At 30.6% G+C, this 22,559-nt stretch overlaps 1 protein-coding gene across 3 annotated transcripts; it reads left to right on the top strand.

Annotated features, from left to right (window-relative positions):
* The first annotated feature begins 106 nt into the window (after positions 1-106).
* On the top strand, positions 107-22,554 carry per (period). Of its 3 annotated transcripts, none has more exons than XM_066735397.1 (17): positions 107-625; positions 5,385-5,468; positions 8,136-8,311; positions 8,851-8,981; positions 10,494-10,692; positions 10,935-11,159; positions 12,873-13,057; positions 13,226-13,516; positions 13,822-13,968; positions 17,055-17,301; positions 17,474-17,865; positions 18,292-18,479; positions 18,708-18,871; positions 19,087-19,334; positions 19,409-19,627; positions 19,703-20,002; positions 20,839-22,554. In XM_066735397.1, exons 1-17 carry the CDS (start codon positions 537-539, stop codon positions 20,953-20,955), a joined length of 3,402 nt encoding a protein of 1,133 aa, XP_066591494.1. In that variant the 5' UTR covers positions 107-536; the 3' UTR covers positions 20,956-22,554. The 3 variants fall into 3 exon arrangements, with proteins under 3 accessions (XP_066591494.1, XP_066591493.1, XP_066591495.1); XM_066735396.1 differs by having other exon boundaries at positions 19,075-19,334; XM_066735398.1 differs by having other exon boundaries at positions 19,075-19,334; positions 20,283-20,842.
* The last annotated feature ends 5 nt before the right edge of the window (positions 22,555-22,559 follow it).

Below are 22,559 nucleotides of genomic sequence, written 5' to 3'. Positions count from 1 at the left end.
AGGAAAGATAGATAGAAGGTGGGGGCCAAACTCACGTGTTTTGCTGCGTGATAGCTGCTGCTGGTTGGTTCCGCGTGGATAATTGCCATCTTCAGACTTCAGTCGTCACAGATATTGTCAACAGAGCGTATCGTGGAAAAACATTGGAAGTTAGCTTAAAGAATGTGGTAATCCTTTCTCGACCTTGACTATCAATCGAGTTCCAAAATCCTCTAATTTGAAAAGTGGTTTTGTGGTCGTAAAAATCGTAAACAAAATATTGCCACTTTTGTAAATACTTTTTTTCTTAAATGTTTTACTTTTTACAATCCCACGAACTGCAGGATTGACTTATAATGGTGAAACGAGACAATCCCTCTATTCGATTCCGAGTAAGAATCCAAGAAGCTCGCCATCTTGATTGTGGCTGCAGGAAAGTGTTCGTGTCAGTTATTTATTTTGAAGCGAAATGATAAGTGATTTATAAATTGTTGTCTGTGTATCGTGAGTTATTGGAATTTGACAGGATTCTTGTGTTTTTTGGTTATTTGACATTGATGAAAATGGAGGAAGCCTCCACAGAAAATGCTAAGGTCTCTGATTCTGGGTATTCCAATACTTGCAGCAATAGCCAATCCCAGCGAAGGTAAATCATCTCCCTTTTTCTCGTAATTGGTAGTCTGTATTGTTTGTTTGTTTTTATAGCAAAATCACTTTATATTTTCCACTGTATTCATTGATGAGCTTCCTATCAATTTTAATTTAATTTTAATAGCCTAAAAAGTGTGGTTATTGTGTGCCATTCTAGCTGAATCGGCTATTTGGTGGTGCAATTCACACAAATTTCTTCTATTTCAATGTATGATGTATTTTTTTAATATATGTATGTTTTCATTTGTTTTCTCTTCGTTTTTTTTATAAATCATTCTTCTTTCACTTATTTTGTTTAATAAAAGTGAAATGTTACATTTTTTCATGTTTTTATTATCAGTCTTTCTTTACATAGCTACTTTATACCAATTAAAATAGGATTGTTATAATAATAGTTGATAAGGGGGTTAAAAATATATTAGATTTATTCACTTAAAAGAAGATGATTACAGGCCAATATTGGGAATCTATTACGAATGGAAGATAATAGAATTCTATTCCATGAAGTACACGCTCATTGCATGTATAGAATAAACTGCAGAGAGGGGGGAGGCGCATTTGCTGAATCGTTACGGGATGGTGTTACGATGGACAATGCAATTATGTCTGAAAATAAAATTCCATTCTCAAACAGTATCTACCGCTATTCAATCTCAAATTAAACATAGGTTTATAACTTGTTTAACTAAACGTGAGGAGTAAAAATATTATTATAACCGCTCCTCCTGCGTAAATAAAAATTCACCATAATTGGGTTGCACAACTCGAAATCTCCTATTCTATAAATTGAAACTTCTAAAATTGTCTGTAATGCTAAATAAAAACATCATAATAATGGGTGATTATTAGGTTACTTGATATTTTTTATTCCATTTAACAGGGGTGAGCAATGACAATTGGAGAATAAAAATATTACTCCTATACTTATTATTCTTTAATAATTTTTGTTTTTAAAAAAGTTACAAATAAATCTTTTAAATAAATATTGTAGTTTACATTTTTTCCTACATAATTAAAAATTAATATTGTTCTGTGTAATTGATATTAGTCCAGATATTAGCAATTTTATCAATTCACATTTTTTTGAGATAGTAGCCACCTCGGTAGCCACAATAAATTATCTAAAAATTAAATTTTTTTGGATTCGGTTCTCCAAGAATTTCTTTTATAGATAAAGAAAATTTTTATAATATTTTTATAGGTATTTCCTTAATTTGACCGGACTATTCTCAAGACATTTTACAATACTAAAGTAGTCTTCAGCTTTAATGAAATATTAATCAAGTAGAAAGAGATTATTAATATTAACCCAATTACAAATATTTTTTTCATAGAATTATAATCTGAGAGGGAAAACTTGAGCAAATTTATTGCATCGGCTGCCATTGACATGGTTTCTTTACGATTGAAAAAAGCGTAGGAAAATCGAGCGTGAATGGGAGAAAGGAAGGGGTCAGCGAGAATGAGCGTGGGAGAACGGGAGGGAGAAACACGCAGGGGCCTCCCATACTTTTACTGTTTTTTTTTATTAATGATACAGTTAGGTAAATAAAATAATAGGAAATGCCTTAAATATATTATTAAGTTATAAATTATTTCTTTTAAAAAGCACCTAGAATATTGTTTTTAACAAATAAAATTATAGCTGTGGATAGAATTAGTACATTTATAATAACAATATAGCATATTAAATAAATACATATACCAGGTGAACCATACATATATATAATGTCAATATGCAACTCTTGAAAAAAATATTTCAAATTCAGATAAAAATTTTACAGTTCTATGGGTTTAAAATTACATCAAAATTTGATAGTTCAATTTTTATTCCTCACTTTTAATTGCAGATTTCTCTAATTGACTTCAAGAATGTTTCAAGAGTTTTCTAAAGCACAATATACAGGGTGAGACACTTGGCAAGTCCCAGAGTACATAAAAGCCCACACGTGAATAAAGTTATCTTATTGATTACAAGAGTTGTTAATTTTTTATTTTAGGACTTTTTTAAGTTCTTTTTTATTTGCATTCAAAGTTGTTTTACACATCAAAAAATTAATATCTCTTAAAATCACAAAGGTTAATAAATTTATTTGTTCTGACTTTGTGACTTCAAGAATGGGTCTCACCATACACTTGTTTTAAATTATATCACAGTTAATAATTTAATCCTTAGATTCTTCATAAAATTGCAAATAAAAAAGTCTAATAATTTTTTCTTTCACTATATACTCGTTTTAAATTATTTAACTTTTCATCTGAGATTATAACGTATTGCTTCAGTGGTTAGAGAAAGAAAGAGGAAAAACTGCTCGATTTTCTACCTTCTCGTGTTTCCTTTCTTAGTTTTAACGTTGAAGAAATGTTATAGGCTTGAGTATAAAATTAAATAATTTAAAAACAGTATTTAATGGAAAATAAATTTATTAGGATTTTTTACTTGTAGTTTTATAAGGAGAGAGTTTATAATTAAATTATTAACCACGATTTATTTTACATTATGTATAATGTTAATAGATATACAATTTATTCAAGGCATTTACGAAATATTTGAATTAGAAATTACAGGTAGATAAACAAATGTGATAGTGTAAGGATACAAAATACCACTAAAATCACACTTATACCTATATTAAATTTTAAGTCAAAATATTTCGTTAACGCCTACTGTAAATAATAATTTATTATAGTGGTTAAAATGCCATGGAAGTCAGTTACAAAAATCTGTAATAATAAACAGGAGTCACCAATTGAAAAAACAAATTTGACCTTCATATGACCTACAGAAGCACCATCTATGTTGATGCAAATGAAGTTCTCAGAGGACCAAGTCAAATAGTAAATAAGCTAAACGTGATTTTATTTTCCTCTTCAAACTGTACAACGCTTACCCAAAACAATGTTTTATAAGATACATTTTTAATGATTTAATTATACAATTGACGCTATAAATTGTTCACCCTATATAAAAATGCTACGCCTTTGCCCGTCACATTTTCCACCTAGGGTGCCCCTTATGTAAACAAATTACGTGGCATTAAAAAGCTAAATTTATCACAAAGCGAACGTGACTTTAATTACAGAAAATCACTTTCTTTAATTTAATGAAGTTAATCATTAGCTTGGATTCCATCGAGATATCAATTTCATTAAAATTTTCAATTAATTGATTCTTAATGCTAAAAAATTCATAAAATAACAATTTGTTTATAACTAAAACTTAATTGATTCGATAACTCTATTTATTGGTTTTAACTCAAAGTTGATTAAAAATATCATTGTACCGTTGGTGTTTTCAAAATAGTGGGGAGGTGGAAGAAAAAATAGAAAAAGAAATGGATGTAAACGAAGGCAAGATCGGGTATCACATGTTTGGTAAACGTGACTATACAGATTGGTCCTTACGTCGACAGGCTCCCCTGAGAGCCTTTCACTGTCCGCATTTCTATCAACGTTTCCACCTAGTTGCTCGCACTACCTGCATTTGTTGCTCTCGGAAAAATGGTTGCATAAGAATTTTCCGGCACGTTCACCAATCCGTGACTCTGTCACAGACCCTTACCCCCATCACTTTAACAATTCTTCGCTTTTTTCAATAATTACGACTGATAAAAATTATTCCTATATAAAATAATAATAATAATAATTAATAATAAAATGTTTATACCGAAATAATTAATTTAAAAATTTATAATTACGATGGATCAAAATTTTAATAGTCTTTTTGATGCATGAAAAAAAAAATTATTTATGATAAAGTGAATGTGAGGGGTAGATATATATTCGAGATATTGTATTGGTCGAGGCAAATGAATCAGGATTTGGTGTCAGTGAGTCGATTAGTGCCCTTTTCTATCGGTTATTCGGCCATTAGGCCGAGGCCGTTCTTGCCAGTTCTCGTATTTCGACACGCTTTATTGCACATGCACACCGGTATCCACGAGTCACGTGTATTTTCCACTGACCGACTTTATATTAATTCTTCTGCAAAAGATCATTTTGCAATATTAACATTCTCGTACGATATTATTGCACGTTTCTTTAATCATAGACGTGATATATTTTTTTTTCTCCTGACATATTTTTTTTTTTTTTTGTATAGATATTCGCTATTTGCACACCTACACAGCATTAAGTTATGAATGTTAGTGATGTATAATATATGCATAATATTAGCGGTGACTATCGGTCAATTTTGTCACTTTTGACAGACATTTTTTGTTTATGTATACAGTTACACATCGTCACCTGACTACCAATGTATTGGTTTGCAACGTTCCAATTGAAAAAAATTTAAACTTGTTGGTTTAGTATAATATGTTATAAACAATGCGTGGAATAAAAAAAAATATTTTCATAAATTTATCAGGGTTAACGTTTTTTTTTGCTAAAATAAAAAGATACAAAATTTGTATCAATAAAATTATCCAGTTTTATTGAAATTATAGCGTTGCAGACTAGTGATTAGTAATATAATCTTTGTTTCCTAAGATGTATAAATAATACGCAGAATCACTAAGAAAAAAGTGTTATTACAATGCTGAAATGATTAGTTTACGTGTTTTGATATTTTTTGAAAATTTTTTGTTTGGATATATGACATTAAAAACAATTGATTTTTTATTATAAATTGGTTCTTTACTTGATGCAGTTATTGAATTTCAAGAATTATTAATAAAAAGTTATTTCTTTTATTTATTGAATAATTAATAAATTTATAAATAAATAGTAACAATTTTCTTCGTATGTTTCAGTAGTGGCAGTTCCGCTTCGAGAAACAGCAATCGATCCGAAAGTAGTGGATATTGTGGTGGTCATCCTTCCACTTTTGGCTCCAGGTAATTACATTTTTTAATAATCTCTATTTTTACATTTAATTTATAATAAAATAAACTGAAAGTTTTCTTTGCAGAAACGAGTTATTCATTTATTTTTAACCAGCTTTACAGTATAATTATTTAGTTTTTTGTTAACAGAATTAAGTAATTTCGATAAAACTGTAAAAAAATAGTCAAGTTGGAGAACGTTTGCAAATTTGTTTTTTTCAGAGCATTAACAAATAGCTGAATCAGGACACGTAGATGGAATTATCGTTACGATTCAGTTAAAAAAACATGAATGTTATATGCGTACATGTATGCACATAGAACGTTACGACAGAAATATCAAACGCACGTGGCGATACACGTGCCATGAAACTACCGCAAGACTACAAGTTTTTCCGGAATCTCTCGAATTTTCTAGGAAACTAATAATTAAAAAATACAATCACAGAATATTCGCTCTATTAAATCCAACAAAGTTGGGAAATTGTTGATTTTTCGAAAATGTTCTGTTTTACCATCAGTGCAATTCTTAAGAGGATACCAAAGCTTACTCGGTCGGTAACTTTTCTCGTTTTCATATTTTTTTAAAATCAGATTCCATACGCAATTATTAAATCATGGAACTAGAAATTATTTAAAATAATTTTTAATTTTAAAAATAAATAAATCAAGTTATCTATATAAATAACTCTTCGCTCAAAATAACCCTGATAATAAATAATAAAGACCTGGATCTCCGTAGTTGTAAGAGATATAAAATTTTTTATTAAGAATATTTTGAAGCCTCCACTATTTGCAATGAGAAAACTCTTATGCAAAATTTTGATATCCTCAATGGTTATGCAAATAAATATAAACATTTTTTTAAGTACATGCTTTGGGGCATTTTAAGCCATGGGCCCTAGACAAATATAACTTTGAATAGAATTCAGTGGATTACTGCGATTAGTTATATGGCATATTGTGCGAAAACAAAAACGAAAGGGATCAAAGTATAATAAAAGTGTTTATGTAATAAACGTCGCATAACTGTTGCAGTTTATATAAGTGTATCGGAGAGAAAATAAATAGTATTGAATAATGTAAATTTATCTGAGATTTCTCCCAGCTGTTACGTAGATTAGGCGTCTTTGTGTAACCATTAGCGAGAAATTTCTCTTATGCAGGATCCACTGTGCAAAAAATTGCTATTTGGTAACTGAAATAAGAGCAGAGTGGAGTAAGCAAAAATATCGAGAGACATTAGTGGATAAACGACTTGCATAAGAAAGTGAAAGTTTAAGCAAATTTCACTCTACGAATAGTCATCAATCATTGACCTTTACAGCTTTCTCCAGAACTGCCTTAAGCCGATGAAAAATCTAATTTTACATCTTTGTTTTGGCATATATATAGCAAAAATATTCAATAGTGACGTTAAAACTATAAAAACTTTAATTTTTGCACATTCACTCTTTTTATTTATCAATTATTTATATTTGGTTTTCTTAACGATCCCCTTAACGGGAATCCGTATACCGACATTACAGGGCGAAAACTGCTTCGCATGCAGCGTCGTCATTTGTTGGCGGATTGTAAAGTTATTAAAGGTTTTTGGAAATGCCAGAAGATTATCTACTGAAGTACGTTGGGCAAATTAATAAAAAATTAAAAAAAAAATTTGTTTAAATAAATATATTAACATTATTAAGAAACAACAATTAAATCGCAAAATCCCCCAACGTACTTCACTAGATAATGTTCTTACTTTTCCAAAAAATCGACAAAAATGCAAATCCGTCAAGAAATGACGATGCTGCATGCGAACTAAATAATGGAAGAATTTCGTGTTCGAGAAGTCGCCAACACGAAATTCTTCCATTATTTAGTTCGCATGCAGCATCGTCATTTCTTGACGGATTTGCATTTTTGTCGACTTTTTGGAAAAGCAAGAACATTATCTAGTGAAGTACGTTGGGGGATTTTGAGATTTAATTGTTGTTTCTCAATAATGTTAATATATTTATTTAAATAACAATTTTTTTTCATTTTTTATTAATTTGCCCAACGTACTTCAGTAGATAATCTTCTGGCATTTCCAAAAACCTTTAATAACTTTACAATCCGCCAACAAATGACGACGCTGCATGCGAAGCAGTTTTCGCCCTGTAATGTCGGTATACGGATTCCCGTTAAGCCGAGCGAAAATTTAATTTCTTCTTTTGTATGACAGTCCAGATAGGAAATTTTTTAAATTTAAGTGTTTTTGTTCAGTATAATAAAAAATTTGAAGTGACAATGTAAAAATTATGCAATTTTTGCTTTTGACTTATTTTTCTGCCGAAAACTCTTGCACTCTTTAATTATGAGCTGAGGCATGGAAGAGCAAGTGTAAAAAATACGGGAGAGAAATATACGCGCTGATTTTCTGAGCTCGCGTGGCTACTTAGTCGAATCACGTGTCACTGCCACGAACTCTACAACGTGAACTGATTTCCTTGCTCGATTATCGTTGCATTTTGCTTCTCCTGATAGAAACAGTCGTAAAGGGAAACTTGAATTTTCCCTTTGAGAAAATTGTAACTACGAGATAGAAGAAAAGAATAATTGAATAAAAAGTGAATACTGTATAATGATAAAAACATTTTTTTAAATAAATTATTATTATTTATTAATTATTTTTATTATTTTCAATTACAGTAATGAAGCATTACCACGACCAATCAGTAAGAGGAAGGACAAGGAACACAAGAAGAAAAAATCGAAAAATGTTTTAGTGAAAAACAAGGAAACAGAAATTGGTTTAAAAGCTCCTCGACCAATAATCCCATCCTACGCCGTAGCTCCAGCAAGACCCATTCTCGAAAAGAAAAAAGGTTAATTTTGGCTCATTAAATGCCTGAGGCTATTTCTAAAAGCATACTGTGAATCACTGTTCAACTATAATATAAAAACTTATAAAACTAAATTTCTGACATATTTTATATTTATAAATTATTTCTTTCTAATAATTATTATGTTACAATGATTGATGAAAAACGTAAACTTTTTGAATATTTGCGATAAAAAGCTTGAATGAACTTTTCAATTCACTTTTAAAATGTGAGTTAGCATTTTTCAAGTAGTGCAAGTCAATATACGTGTTGCCTATACAGTAGTTTGACTTATCATACACTAAACTACTTGGATTTAGAGTTTCTTTCAAATCATTGTAATTTTTAATTATTGATTAAATTAATTCACATTGGAATAATTCAGAAAATTACTAAAAATAGTAAAATGATAATTTACTCTGCTTATTGTTTCCAAAAATAAATACTTGAAAATAACTTAAAAATGAGATTGGTTTGTTTTTATAAGTTTTAATGATGAAGACATGATAATATAATCAGAATTTCTTATTGATTTTTATTAGAAGAAGCGACTACTGTGGAATTTGTGGATGCAACCAATCCTAGCGAACACAATGATGAAATCATTGAAGATCACGAAGCAACCTTGGCTTCTCAGACAAGTTTCATCGATGAATCAAGTTCTCAAGCTAACGTTAGTATCCTGTAGGGCTACAATAACAGACGAAGTTTAAGAAAGAAGTGTAAAAAATCTAACAATATTAACTTCAGTAGTTAATGGAGCAGCTAACATTTCTTCCATAGTTTATCAATACTTGACACATAATTGCCCAGTACTTTTGCTCCATGATATTGACCAATATATACATCACGCTTTTATGGTAATTGTTCCTCGTTTGATCAATAATTTATCCAGAATTAATTAGTTGTTTTTTAAAAATTGGTGAAAGTCTTTAATACAAATTATTGGATATAGATTATTAGGACCATTTTGATATATTTATTAATTTTTAACCATGCATTTCCATTAAAGGGGGAAGTCCATTTACACAACAAATATTCTTATTTCATTTTTTAATTAAAAAAGAATTATTTCATAGTAGTGAAACTTTGTGTACATGTATATTGTATAGCACTTTCTCTTTCCAGATATTAACTTTTTTATTTTTATTAACTGGTGCTTTTCTTTAACATGACCTTGATTGCCAATAAATTGATTATCTTTCACCTTTAAGATATGAAGATATATTAAAGTAGGAAAGGCTTACTGTTCGAAATTCAAAAACAGATTGATAGTGTCTACAGCTATATCGAGATGTTAAAAAGTTATGAGAACACTTGCTCTTTTTAATTTTACAGCCTAACAGAAATTTAAAGAAGGAAATTATAAAAAAAAGGTCTGCACAATCATTTACCAGAGTGCTTTCGATTTTACCTGATGCGTATGGTACCGCGTACAGCTCCAAGTTCGAGCAGAAAGACACAGTGCAGTTTTTAAAATCTTTAAAATTGTTTAGATTTTCAAATTTTATTTTTCAACTTTAAGGAAATGTTTTTTAAATATAAATCTATCGATTAATAACAAAATTCGATTTTTGGAAGGTTTTAAATGGATTCCCCCCCCCCCCCCCCCCTTAACATTTTCCTGATTTATTTTCCTTTAATCTATATCATAAGTAGTTCTATTGTTTTTCTGTTAATATTTTTTCTCTTTTTATCACAGCATATTTTGAAAATTATAATTATGTTACACTTGTTTAATTAATTACCTATATATTTTCAGATTATCTTTGATAGAATTTTGAAAAATTTGAAATGTAGATAGTCTAAATTGGGAAGGTACTTGTAATTAGCAATCGGAAAGTTCTTGAACCGATTATTATTCATTAATTAAATGTTTATTTGAAAAAACCGTCAAAGACGAATCAATAAATAAAAAATAGTGGAAAATATTGGTCAATGGGAATAAAGCTACAAAAAGAATAAGGCAGATTAAAAGGGAATATGAGAAATTTTGAGATATTAAATAAATTTGACAAAATTTGAATACAAATAAAAGAGATGGAAAAATTGAATGATAAAAGTCGATAGTCAGAATAAAATTTTGAAATAAGGGAGGGTGGGTTGAGGTTTGAACATAGGAGAGGGTAGGTTTTAGGCTGGACGGAAGTTGAAAGTGGACAAAATTTGTTTTGTATGATAATAGGAAGGATTTTGCTTGGTGATATCGATGCATGATGGTCTTGTGCTGTATACAACACCTTCGATTAGTAAAGCTTTAGGATATCCAAAGGATGTTTGGATTGGGAGGTCCTTCCTCGACTATGTACATCCCAAAGACAAATCTACTCTAGCTGATCAGATCACCAGTGAAATTGCTCTACCCCAGGAGGATAGGACCAAAGGTACCATTTTCAATTTGTCGTGCATTCCATTATTTATGCTATGTAATTGAATAATTAAATTTGAAAGTGATAAAGTCCAGAACTGGTTAATAATATCTTTAGTTAATTATAGATTATCATTTGCAGAAATTGTATCATAAAAATAGTTTGTAAAAAATACTTGCATGATTTTAATATTATAAGTGTGAGAATTTTGTATTGCAATAATTAATATAAATGATTAAAAGGTATTTTACTTTCAGGTATGAATGGGCGAAGAGCCAGCTTGTTTTGTGGTCTGCGAAAGAATACCAGGAGAAACTTGCAAATTTTGAGCCACAAACAAATAAACTACAGATCCAATTTGTACCTTCCATTTCATTTGACCTTGAGCTTTAGGGACTTTCGCGATAAAGCAGCAACAGGCCAACAGTCAAAGGCAATGTTCCTCGTGGTGGTTGCTCAACCTGTCCACTCTGCATACAAAGGTAACAAACCCTAGAAGAAGCCTGTGCCAAAATTGACTAGCGAAAAGCTCGATAGATCCTTCTTGGTCCTAAGCTCCAACTAGTGTCTTTATACTTATTATTGATTAACGATATTGATAAAAAAGATCATTTTTAATCATTTTCATTAATATAATTTAACGTTACTAAATCCTATTTTTGCTAAGGACCATGAATTACCAAACAAATTCAAAAGAAAAAGAGAGAGAAGCAATTTTGAATTTTTATTATTTATCAAATATGCGATAAGATTTGCTAATTGTTACATCATTGCAAGAACTTATTTTCAAGTGTTTCTCATTTTTCTTTTGTAAGAAATTGGAAAAACAAAAGACACTCTTACTTTTGCTTTTACAAAAAGAAAAAGGAGTCACACACAGAAGCAAGCGAGCTTTCTTCTTTTCTCTTTGTAAAACAGAGAAAGATAATAATGAAATAAAATTAAAACGAAAAGGACAATAAAATAGAATGATTTCGCTGGTCAAGCTCCTTCGTTAATAGTCGGTGGTTTCCATGGAAACGTGAGAGACTGAAAGGTAAATTCTTTTCTCGTTTTATGCAAAAGTATCGTATCGTTATCCTTTATTTCAGTAATATCTATTATAATACATATATATATATATATATATATATATATATATTTACGTAAATACAGGGTGTCCCAAAAGTTTGATTACACCTAGATGCCTTGAAAATAATAGGATCTAATAAAATCTAAATAAGAAACTTTTAAACGCAGTAAAAAACTACCTTGTGATGAAACCTTTAAGACCTAAAAATACACTGGAAATCAGAAGATAATTACAATATTTTTTTAAAATAGAAACTCGTTATTTTAATTTCATTTTCAATATAGCCTGTTCCAGGAATATTTTAAAATTCTTTATAAATATATATCATTAAATTCAAATATTTATACGAGAATTTTGGAACTAAAATTATAAATAGGTGAGTTAATTTGAGAGTGTATGTATAAAGATCAGCACATCAATGTAGCCAAGCATACACCAATGAAAAATTTCAAATTAGAATATCTGTATACCTATGGTAATGACTATATTAGCTGTAACTACCTAGAAAAGAAGAACAGCTCTCCTAAATATTACATAATAACTAGAATAAAATTCGTAAAGCTTTTTGTATAGTTCTTGAAATAAGCTTAAATTAAAATATATAATAAAAAAAAGGGTTTCCTTTTAAAAGGAAGTTTTATGTGTGTGTGTCACTTTCATTATGATCTTCAAATCCGTTTTCAAGATCATCATACAATTGTAATCACAAGGAAGCTTTTTGAAAGTACTATAAAATATCTTATTCATTTTTTATGAAATCTTACCATTTTTAAGATATTTAGATGTATACACTCTTTTTGGACCTTTGTATACTATTATTATATTATATATCTTTCTTTTTCAATGATGTTCTTTTGTGTTTACCTTTCTATTTTATTTACAGAGACTATTTGTTTAGTCCAAACTTGCACAGTTTGATGAGTCGTCATTAAAAACCATCATTTATATTGATTCATCCTGAATGCATGATTGTGTTGCGATTGTCGTGAGCATTTGTTGGCTTATGGCATGAAAGAGCAAAAATTAAATATTTACAATGTAATTTTAAATGCAGTTTTGATACCTGTAACAAATTGGTGTGAAAAAGAGGAATAACAATATACTTTTTTATTATCCTATGCAGCATCTGAAGAGACTATAACGTCATCAATTTTTTCAACTCGTCATACAGCAACCTGTCAATTTTCCCATGTCGACCCAGATGTAGTCCAGTATTTCGGCTATCTCCCTCAGGACATGATTGGTCGTTCCCTGTTCGACTTTTATCATCCAGAGGATTTACCCTTCATCAAGGATATATATGAGACTGTAAGGATAACACTGTGACCTATAACAACAAAAATTCTTCCCATAATGCAACAATCACATTTTATTGTTACACCCTACCTTTAAAATTAATTCTTAAAATAACTTCATGTAATTAATTAGTTTACCATAAAAAAATAACAAGATTTTTAACAAAATTTTATTTAACAGATACTGAGGCACGAGGGTTCCTCGTTCAGATCGAGGCCATACAGGTTTGCAGCTCAGAATGGAAGCTATGTTATGATAGACACTGAGTGGTCATCCTTTATTAATCCTTGGACAAACAAATTAGAGTTTGTTCTGGGCCAACATAGGGTGCTAAAGGGTCCAAAAAATCCAGACGTCTTTCGCATTCCACAGGATGTTGATTGTCAGACTGAATGTGTTGAGCACATAAGCGAAGAAATAATCAAAGAGGCTAAAATTATTCAGGATGAGATCAAAACTTTGCTTGACGAGGTATGTACTCATCCTGGACCCATTCATAACAATAATTCAGCACATTTTCTTAATTTTACTCCTTTCTGATTTTCCTAGAGACCTATACGAAAGTCCTTGATCAAACCAATTACAGCACCAGAAAATTTTCCATCCACTTTAATATTAATTTTATCAATTTCTAAATTTCCTGAAGACTCACAGCGTCCTTGATAATATTAATCACTCTTGGGTCCATCAATTAGAGAAATCCAAGGAGGTTGTAGCCTCGTGTACCTTGACATTTATGCCCCAACATGTCTTTTTTCTATCGTTGGTCTGCTTAGAGTTTTCCAAGGACAACCGAAGTCAGTGAGCACCAAGTGTCTCAACGTCGCAAGGATTTGGCATCCTTCGTAGAGGGCCTCTTACAGGAGGTGAAAGCACCTGGGCTTGGCAAGGACCAGCCAATCAACGACGACAGGAGCTTTTCGGTGACTATTAAGCTACGTTTTAGTATCACCTATCAACCTTTTATCTCTTTTATACACACTATTGCCATCTATATGCACACACACATATGATATGTAGTTAGTGCCAAGTCTCTGCCAGGACCAACTTACTTTTTCGCCTTCACAAACATGTTTTAAAAGTATTTATATCGTGTGTTAATGTGTACATAGTATATCTAGTACTTTGCACTTCTTGACCACCACTTGGAAAGAATAATTATTTATTCCTCCTTGGTATTTTTATTTAATATTATCCAGGGCTCTAACCACAAGCCTAGCTCTAAACTTTAGGTACTTGTAATTCTTGTTTTTTCCTTCATAATTAATAATAGCAATGAAAAATTTTAAATTATATAATTTGATTCCATATTATTATTGATTTTTTTTTAATTATTATTATATGAATTTATATTGTTTATTTCATTCATTGAACTTCCAACCTTCCACACAGTACTAAGTATTATCAGACTCTTTTTTGGAACGCTTTTTTACCTCACTCCCTTCATTTGCTGTTATGTAAACTTTAAATTATGTAATCCAGTGTACATTTGTATAGAAGGCCTTGTAAAACTATTCCTGGATGGCTTTGACCAAATATACAGTATTTTCATTTAATTTTATAGTCAAAGAGTTTATGTTTAAAATGTAGACGATTTTGTTAAACTGAACATTAAAACATAGCAAGCTAAAAATTGGTCATGAAGAAAAAAAACAGAAAAAATAGAAATTTATTTACCAATTTTATTTTTTTATTTTCTTTGAACAATTTTTTTGTAGAAATTAATTTTTAAACATTTTTTAATAACAGTTTGTGTTGATCCAGTAACCGGAAATTGTCATTTTTCAAAAATTGAAAATTTAAATAAATGATAACTTTTTAGTTCCGGAAAATAATAGAAAATACTAATCTAATATGTTATTACTAATTAATATTATAATTCTCATTGCAAAATTGCAACAAAATTTTATATGGAGAAAGAAATTATTTAAATGAAAAAGAGAGCTTCTGGTTTCTGGGTGAATCGTCCATAACTGGACTGCGTATTTAGCTAATTATTATACATTAGAGGCCCAATGAATTACTTTCTGTGTTTACAAAATGCAAGGTGAGTAAATAATCGAGTAAAATTATCGAAAAAGTACAATAAAAAGAACAGAAGAAAGCAAAAATTATTGAAGAAATTGAGAGAATTTTTACAGCCAGGCGTGTAACGGTTTAAATCTCTTCAATTTTTCCTGACTTCCGGTAACCGACCGGAAATGACAGTAACGTATGATATAGCTGTATATCTAGCTATTTTGCACATAGAGCCAGAGCAGAGGGCTATAAGTGAATTATTTTAGGAATGATGACGGATATTGTGAATTTCGAATGCTTTTAGCCACTTTGGTAAGTCTCCTTACTTTTTTTTTTAATTGTAATTTCAAATATTTAATAATATTTGCTGTGACCAAAGATTTTTGGCCCACTTTAGCACCAATAGTAAACCATTATTGGTACGGCCCTGAAATGTCATGAATCACTGCTGAAACTGGTCACGTTTTACATTAATTTCTCAATCTATTCCCTTTAGAGTTATTGGTTCACCGTTATTGATACAGCTCTGAGCTGTTTTGTATCACTGTTGAGAGGGGCTGTAAGTTAAATTAATATCTTAACTTTCCCCTTTTAGAACCAATGATATACCGTTATTGATACAGCTCTGAGCTATTTTGTATCACTGTTGAGAGTGGCTGTAAGAGTTAAATCAATTTCATAACTTTCCCCTTTTAGAACCAATGTTACACCGTTATTGATACAACCTTGAGTTGTTTTGTATCACTGTTGAGAGTAGCTGTAAATTAAATCAATTTTTTAACTTTCCCCTTTTAAAACCAATGGTACATCATTATTTATACAGACCTGAACTATTTGGTATTATCACTTAATACTATCCGTGCTTTAAATTACTTTCTCAACCTAAACCCTTCAGCATCAATCACATGCCAAATAGCATAAATCTCATATTTCGTCCCCTTTACTTTTATCAATTTATACATTTACATAATTAGGCTTATCCTTATTATTGGAGAATATTCGTATAAATATTTACAGGTAATTATATGAAGGGTTATATCGATTTCAATTGTCGCCAATGATATTACAGTCTAATCATTCAAATAATGGTTTTCCATAGGATCAAAGATTCTGATGCCCAAGGTCATTTTACTATTGAAATTTCTCTACTAAAGCTCAAGTTCTTCCATAAAACATAAGCTTTCTTCTACTGAATATATCTTTTATGCAATTTTGTCCATTTTAATTCATAAAAAAAAGAAAAAAGTCATCATATTTATAAGAAAACTTCTCTAATATTTGCAATTATGGATTAGTATGAAATTGTTGCCATCGTATTAAAATAGTTTAAAATAAATAATCACATGGGAATTATGTATAACTCATACGTAAATTACCCTGTTTATTATAAGATTACAATGAAAAGAATAGAAAGAGTTTGACTTGGATGTATAAAGTATTGATCTCTACTACTTGAAAGATTTTAAGAATAAATTGTAGAAAAGAAATTCAGAATAAAAATTGTTTCAAAGAAAAATAATAGAAATTTTGTCTAATTTCGCGTATTTTTTTTTTAATTATTGGGAGCTTATTAGTAGAGCTGAGCTTTTTACGCTTAATATTTTATCCCTAAACTAGACTAACTAAACTGGGAGAATTAACTAAAAAAAAAGCAAGATGTTCTATTAACGCGAGTAAATTAACTTCCGAAAAAGAATGCGAAGAGTAAAAGGCAAAATGGGGGAAAGGAAAAGTAGAAATGCCTAATTTTACGCTTGCGTTTCTGAGCAGACAGCGAGCAAAGTGGATCAAATCGGTGAATGTAAAAGCAAAGTAGAAAGAGCCAGATAGTCAAGTTGGCAAGGCCGAAATTTAAGTTGCAAGTGGAAAAAGCACGTAAAGGGGAAAATAGAGGAAAGAAAAGAGAAACAGAAAAGAGAACGCAAAAGTTAGAAAAGCATTAATAGAGAAGTAGCAACTCTTTCTAAGTCGCTACAATATACTTGTGAAGGGATCACGCAATCCCTTGTTGCAGGAACGTGACAGCGTGATGCTTGGTGAAATTTCGCCCCACCATGAGTACTACGACAGCAAATCATCGACAGAGACACCGCCGAGTTATAACCAGCTTAACTATAACGAGAACATTGAGAGATTTTTCAAAAGCGAGCCACCTGTCACCACAATGTACGTCAGTGATGAGGAAAATGTCAACTCGAGCAACGAAGAGGGTGGCAAAATAAGCCCTGTGTCTGGAGGTAAACGGTAGTTTCTACTTGTATTCTATAATTAACATCCTGTTTCTACTTTGGACCTAAATATAACGATTTTATTTTATATTCATTTAGATGGTCGGACATAACGTTTACTCTCTACTTCCGCCTGACCATTGTGTTCCTTATCTACTTCTAATTTTATGTTCATTTTCAGCAAGGAAATGTATGTCACCGATAAACGGAAGTGGTACAAGCGGATGTGACAGTGCAGGGAACCTGAGCAGTGGCTCTAACAATCAAACGAGCTCGGCCAGCAGGGGTGAGACTTCCAATGCGACTAGCAACGCGACGGCTGCCACGGAAAGCTTCAAACCACCGACGTTGACCGAGTCCCTGCTCAACAGACATAACGAGAATATGGAAAAGCTCATGATGCAGAAACACAGGGAGTTCAGGTCTAGCATCAAGAATATTGACAAGCTCAAGGATTCTCGAATCAAGAATGTACAAGAAAAATCAAGCAACATTCAAAACTCCCACCAACCCAATCAAAATCATGGAGTTAAACGCAGTGGTAGTCATAGCTGGGAAGGTGATACCTTCAAGGTTGAGGCTACTTTTCTTTTTACTCAAATATTTAATTGCTGTTGGGTACAGCAAATGTTTTCCAATAAGTGCCCTTTCTATTTTATAGTCTCTCATTTTCGCTAGTCCTAAATATGTTCTATATGCTTGGAGAATTGGCATTTTATGTAAACTAATTGTTTAATTTTTATACTAAATAAGAACATATATATAAACGTGTGTAATGAATGAGAGAAAGAAAGCTGGAAGCTAGAAAAATAGTGGGAGTACTTATGTGGAGAACATTCATTGAATCAGACTCAATAAAAATAATACGAAGGCCTAGGATTAAATTTATTAGTATAGAGCATACAATTGAATCATACATATTTATCCAATTATTAGTTTTAGATTAATATACAAATGCTTATAGTCTGACAGTAATGTATTTATTTAAATGTAATACAGATTTCCAAACAAGATGAAATATCAAAAACGTGCAAGGCAGGTCCGTTTACGACAAATCCTGAAACAAACGTAACTAAGATGAATGTGGATCAAGGCTCAGGATTTGTTCAGCCTAGTGGAAATTTTAATCTTTGGTCTCAGTTATCTGTTAATGTACCATCGCCGCAACCACGTGTTCCACCGCAATCGTAAGCCTGTTTGTTTTTATATAATTAGATAAGAAGCCCTTTTTATTGATACTTTTATAATTAATATTGCTCCTTAAATTTAATAGAATCCAGATGTCAATGTTAATTAAATATTTAATTTTATGCACACAATTTTAAAATAAAATTTAATAAAAAGATTAGACACGTTAAATATAGAAAGCTGGCTCTAAATGCCTTTAATTATTGAATTATAAAAATTTCTTGTAGTGTTAATTCCCAAGCGGTGCCAAGAATTCCCATAATACCGCAAATGATACCAATTTACTACGTCCCCGTGCAGCAGAATAGGGATCCACCTGCAACAACAAAGACGCCTCAGGAAAATCTGGGCCCACCGTCTACAGCACAATGTTCACAGCAGAATCCATACAGTAAGTCTCTTATATTCGCTAAATAATTTTTTTTACTTATTCATAATTATTTATTTGCCTACAACCACCGAAGAAAAGTGAATTGTAAGGACAAATTGTAGTTAGGGTAATTTTATCAGTAAGAGAATCATTTCGATTTTTTTATATATGTACACTGAGAAGTACCATAGTTGTGTAATGGTGGATTTATAAAAGAAGTTCAGTGTTTGTTACAGTTCCTTACATGGCAACAGGAATGGCAGGAGTTATTTATCCTCCAATGTTTAATGGACCAACTCAAGATGCAATGATGTACAGACCATTCCTTATACCAAATCACACATCTTGTGTTGCTAATACTGGCACAGAATCTTTGCAACCTATGGAGAGCAAATCCAATGACAAAGAAGGGCCAGCTAGTCAGGCTACTAGCATCAAAGCTGAGCCTGGAAGCATCATGGCCATGTCAGAATCTTCCAAGAAGGTATCCAAAGATAATTACGTTCAAATATATTAATTAAAGAAATTAATTAATAACCTTACATTATTGTAATTCAGGTATTATCACCTGGAGAACGATTTTCATCTTGCATCAGCAACGATGGGGTCTGTTCAACTGTGGCAGATGTGTCAACGCCTGTTAATAAAAAGAACAGCAGACAAACAGAGTTTACCAGTGATAGTTATGATTCCAGTTCTTCGAGTTTTTATAGCAGTGCATTGAACAAAAGTAGCGAGTGTAGTTGTAATCCTGATCAACAGCAAACTACTCCAAATGTTAGAAATCTTTTTAAACAATTTCATTTCTTTTTTTGTGCAAATAATGGCAAAGATTTTGTTCTCTATTCATAGATTCAACAACAACAGAAGCGTAGAAAAGAACCACCCTGGCTAGAGGATGTACAATTAACGCCAGAATTAATTTATGAATATCAAATACATCCAAAAACTTTGAAGGAAGTACTGGAAGGTGATGTAGATGCCTTAAAAAATATCAATCAGCCTCTTTTAGTGAATGATCAACTAGGTCAGCTTTATTTGGATTTGGAGTTAGAAGGTTTTGGCACAAAACTTATACTCGAGGATGGAATTACGTCAAGTGGGAGTGACAGTAGCAGCAGCAATGGCAGCTGGACTGGTGCTGCTTCTCAGGTATGCATTCCTCTTTTTGTTCTTTAGGAAAATGGCACTAAACGGTTGTGTAAGATAAAAAATAATATAGAAGCATGAATAAGCATTTAATCTAGCATCAGATTATTAGATTTATTTAAGTTTAACAGCTTAAGTAGGCTCTTGGAAGAAGGTTTCGTTAAATACCATTAGAGAATATTAAAAACAAATAATGCCACTTTCAGTTACTAAGTGATATGAACAAGCTGTTCAGAGAAGAAAGGATAAATTTTTTACATTGTTAATGATTTGTTGTTAATAGATGAAGGGGAAATGCCGCTGTTCACGAAAAATCTTTAAAAAATGCACCCTTTAGAAAATTAACAAATACTCTACAAGCAACAAAACTGTATTCGCTTCGAAAAATAGAAGATACAACGAGTAATTTAAAAGTTTTATCTTTTTACTCGATCTGTATTGGTTTTCCAACATGCTATAATTGTACAATACTCCAATTGGTTAGTGTATTATTAAATCTAATTTAAAGAGCATAGTAGTTTTGGAAAAACCTGTACCTAAATGTAAAATGAATTTTTTATACTAATTTATATATATATGTGACATGAGATTTCATGTATATGATGTGATATTTAATCTAAATTAGAATTATTGAATATAAAGCTTAAAAAGAAGAAGTCTAAAATAGTATTTTTAAAGCAAAACGTGAACTGTTATCAGTTATGTTTCTCTTTAACTTAGCAAATTAAATGGAAGAATGTAAACATTTAAAATGACATTACAAGCTTTATAGGATAAGATAAGGTTTGAGGGTGTGGGAAAGAGATGCCAAAAGAAAGGCATTTATTCTGTACTTACAGCACAGGCAAGCTAGACGGATGATGAAATATGGCAAGCTAGTGATGATCCATGAAGAAAACGCACCACTGCCTCCACCCCTACCAACGCAGCAACCTTTATCCTGTCAGCAATCATAGAATAAGCTACAAATGGGCAAAATCTTCACGACGAATCTTATGTTCTAACATCTTCGATATTTCTGTACCAATGCCATTAGTGATAAATCTTTCTTGATCTGTTTTGGTTAAACTTATAACTTTCCAGACAATTCTGGATCTACCTGTTTAAACTGGCTCTGTTTGACGACAAGCATTTATGATGATTATTTATATATTCATTATGAATTTTAATGACAGTCGATAATTTAATTAGATTTCATTTTATTATAATAAAATATTCATTATGCTTATTCTTTTGCTTTATTTTGTTAAATACAAAATTTGTTTTATAGAAAATAAACTTTTCATGAAAGTTTTTATAATTCGATATACTGTGTAAATACACTTTTTGTGTATTGAATTAAAGTACATTTTATTTAATTAATTTTTCTATTCATGTTTATAAAGAATTCTTTACGTGAGTTTTTATGTATATTTTTCTACAATAATTGTAATACCTTCTGATTTACATATCTTGTTTAATATTTCATATATTTCATAATTTTCTTGCAGCTCCTAATCTCATAAATATGAGATAAGCACTGATTGGAATACATTAAAATATTCTTAGATATTTTGGTAATAGACATAAATAGAATTAATTTTTTTCGCCATATGAGGAGTGACTTTTCGAAACGCAGTTTTTAATCAACCCTTCACAGAATATTTTTAAAAAATGATTTACTTTAAAGTATTCATAATATGTTATTTGATCATTGATTTAATATGGTAGGTGTAGTTATATTTTGCTAACGTTGTTTACCGAGAATATTCATGAAGCAATGTTAGTAAAATTAATACAAATTCATAAAAAAAATCATTTTGAAATGTCATTCCACTCGTGTCAATTTTAACTAAATCACATTCTACCCAATTTTTTCTTAGAGCTTATTCATTTGAAAACCCTAAAAATAGTTCAAATTTATCTCTAAAACGTTTAAAATTTAATAAACGTAATAGTATTATAAAGATCAAGAATACTACATTGTAAATGATATTGTTAAGATTTTCTATAAAATAGGTTTTATAAGAAAATGTTTCAAATAAAAATAATTTAGCTCAAAGAGGGCCGGATGATACTATTAGTTTGACCTTTGGGACGTCATTCTAAAAATCACATGAAGGTATCCTTACACCTTTTAAATGAAAAATCTATATATTTTTATAATATATCTCTAGAACTATTTAAAATATGATATTTATGTATTACTGAATAATCTACCTGCGTATGATAGATATTTGTGTTTCAAATCGTAGTTTGGGATTATGGTTGAGAAATGGTGTGTATATAACTATTTAGGTACACACGCATATTTAATTAATAGTGCATTATCACAGTGCTTTAAAAATTTAAACTGATTTTCATGCAAGCTTGAATAACTCTTGAAGGTCAAAATAATTATACATCTTGATCACACTTTCAGCAAAACACCTTTGATTTGGATGTTTTTATAAACCGTATTTTACAGAAAATACTAGAGGTTCACCATTAAAACGGGAAACTCTTTATGTGATACGAGAATTGTTATAATAAATGATGAATGTTTTAAGATTTTATTGTAATAGGATGTAAGTTATACTTA

Source organism: Prorops nasuta, unplaced genomic scaffold, assembly GCF_024137725.1.
Source record: "Prorops nasuta isolate Cenicafe-Biocafe unplaced genomic scaffold, Cenicafe_Pnas_1.2 PNAS00014, whole genome shotgun sequence".
Lineage (NCBI taxonomy): Eukaryota > Metazoa > Arthropoda > Insecta > Hymenoptera > Bethylidae > Prorops > Prorops nasuta.
This window is presented reverse-complemented; position numbering and strand designations above follow the sequence as displayed.

Excerpts from the sequence above, each read along its gene's own strand:
- per (XM_066735396.1), top strand. The coding sequence starts at position 537 with ATGAAAATGGAGGAAGCCTCCACAGAAAATGCTAAGGTCTCTGATTCT. Across the intron at positions 10,693-10,934 it reads CCAGGAGGATAGGACCAAAG|GTATGAATGGGCGAAGAGCC; the intron begins GTACCATTTTCA and ends TTTTACTTTCAG. Across the intron at positions 20,003-20,838 it reads GGACTGGTGCTGCTTCTCAG|CACAGGCAAGCTAGACGGAT; the intron begins GTATGCATTCCT and ends CTGTACTTACAG.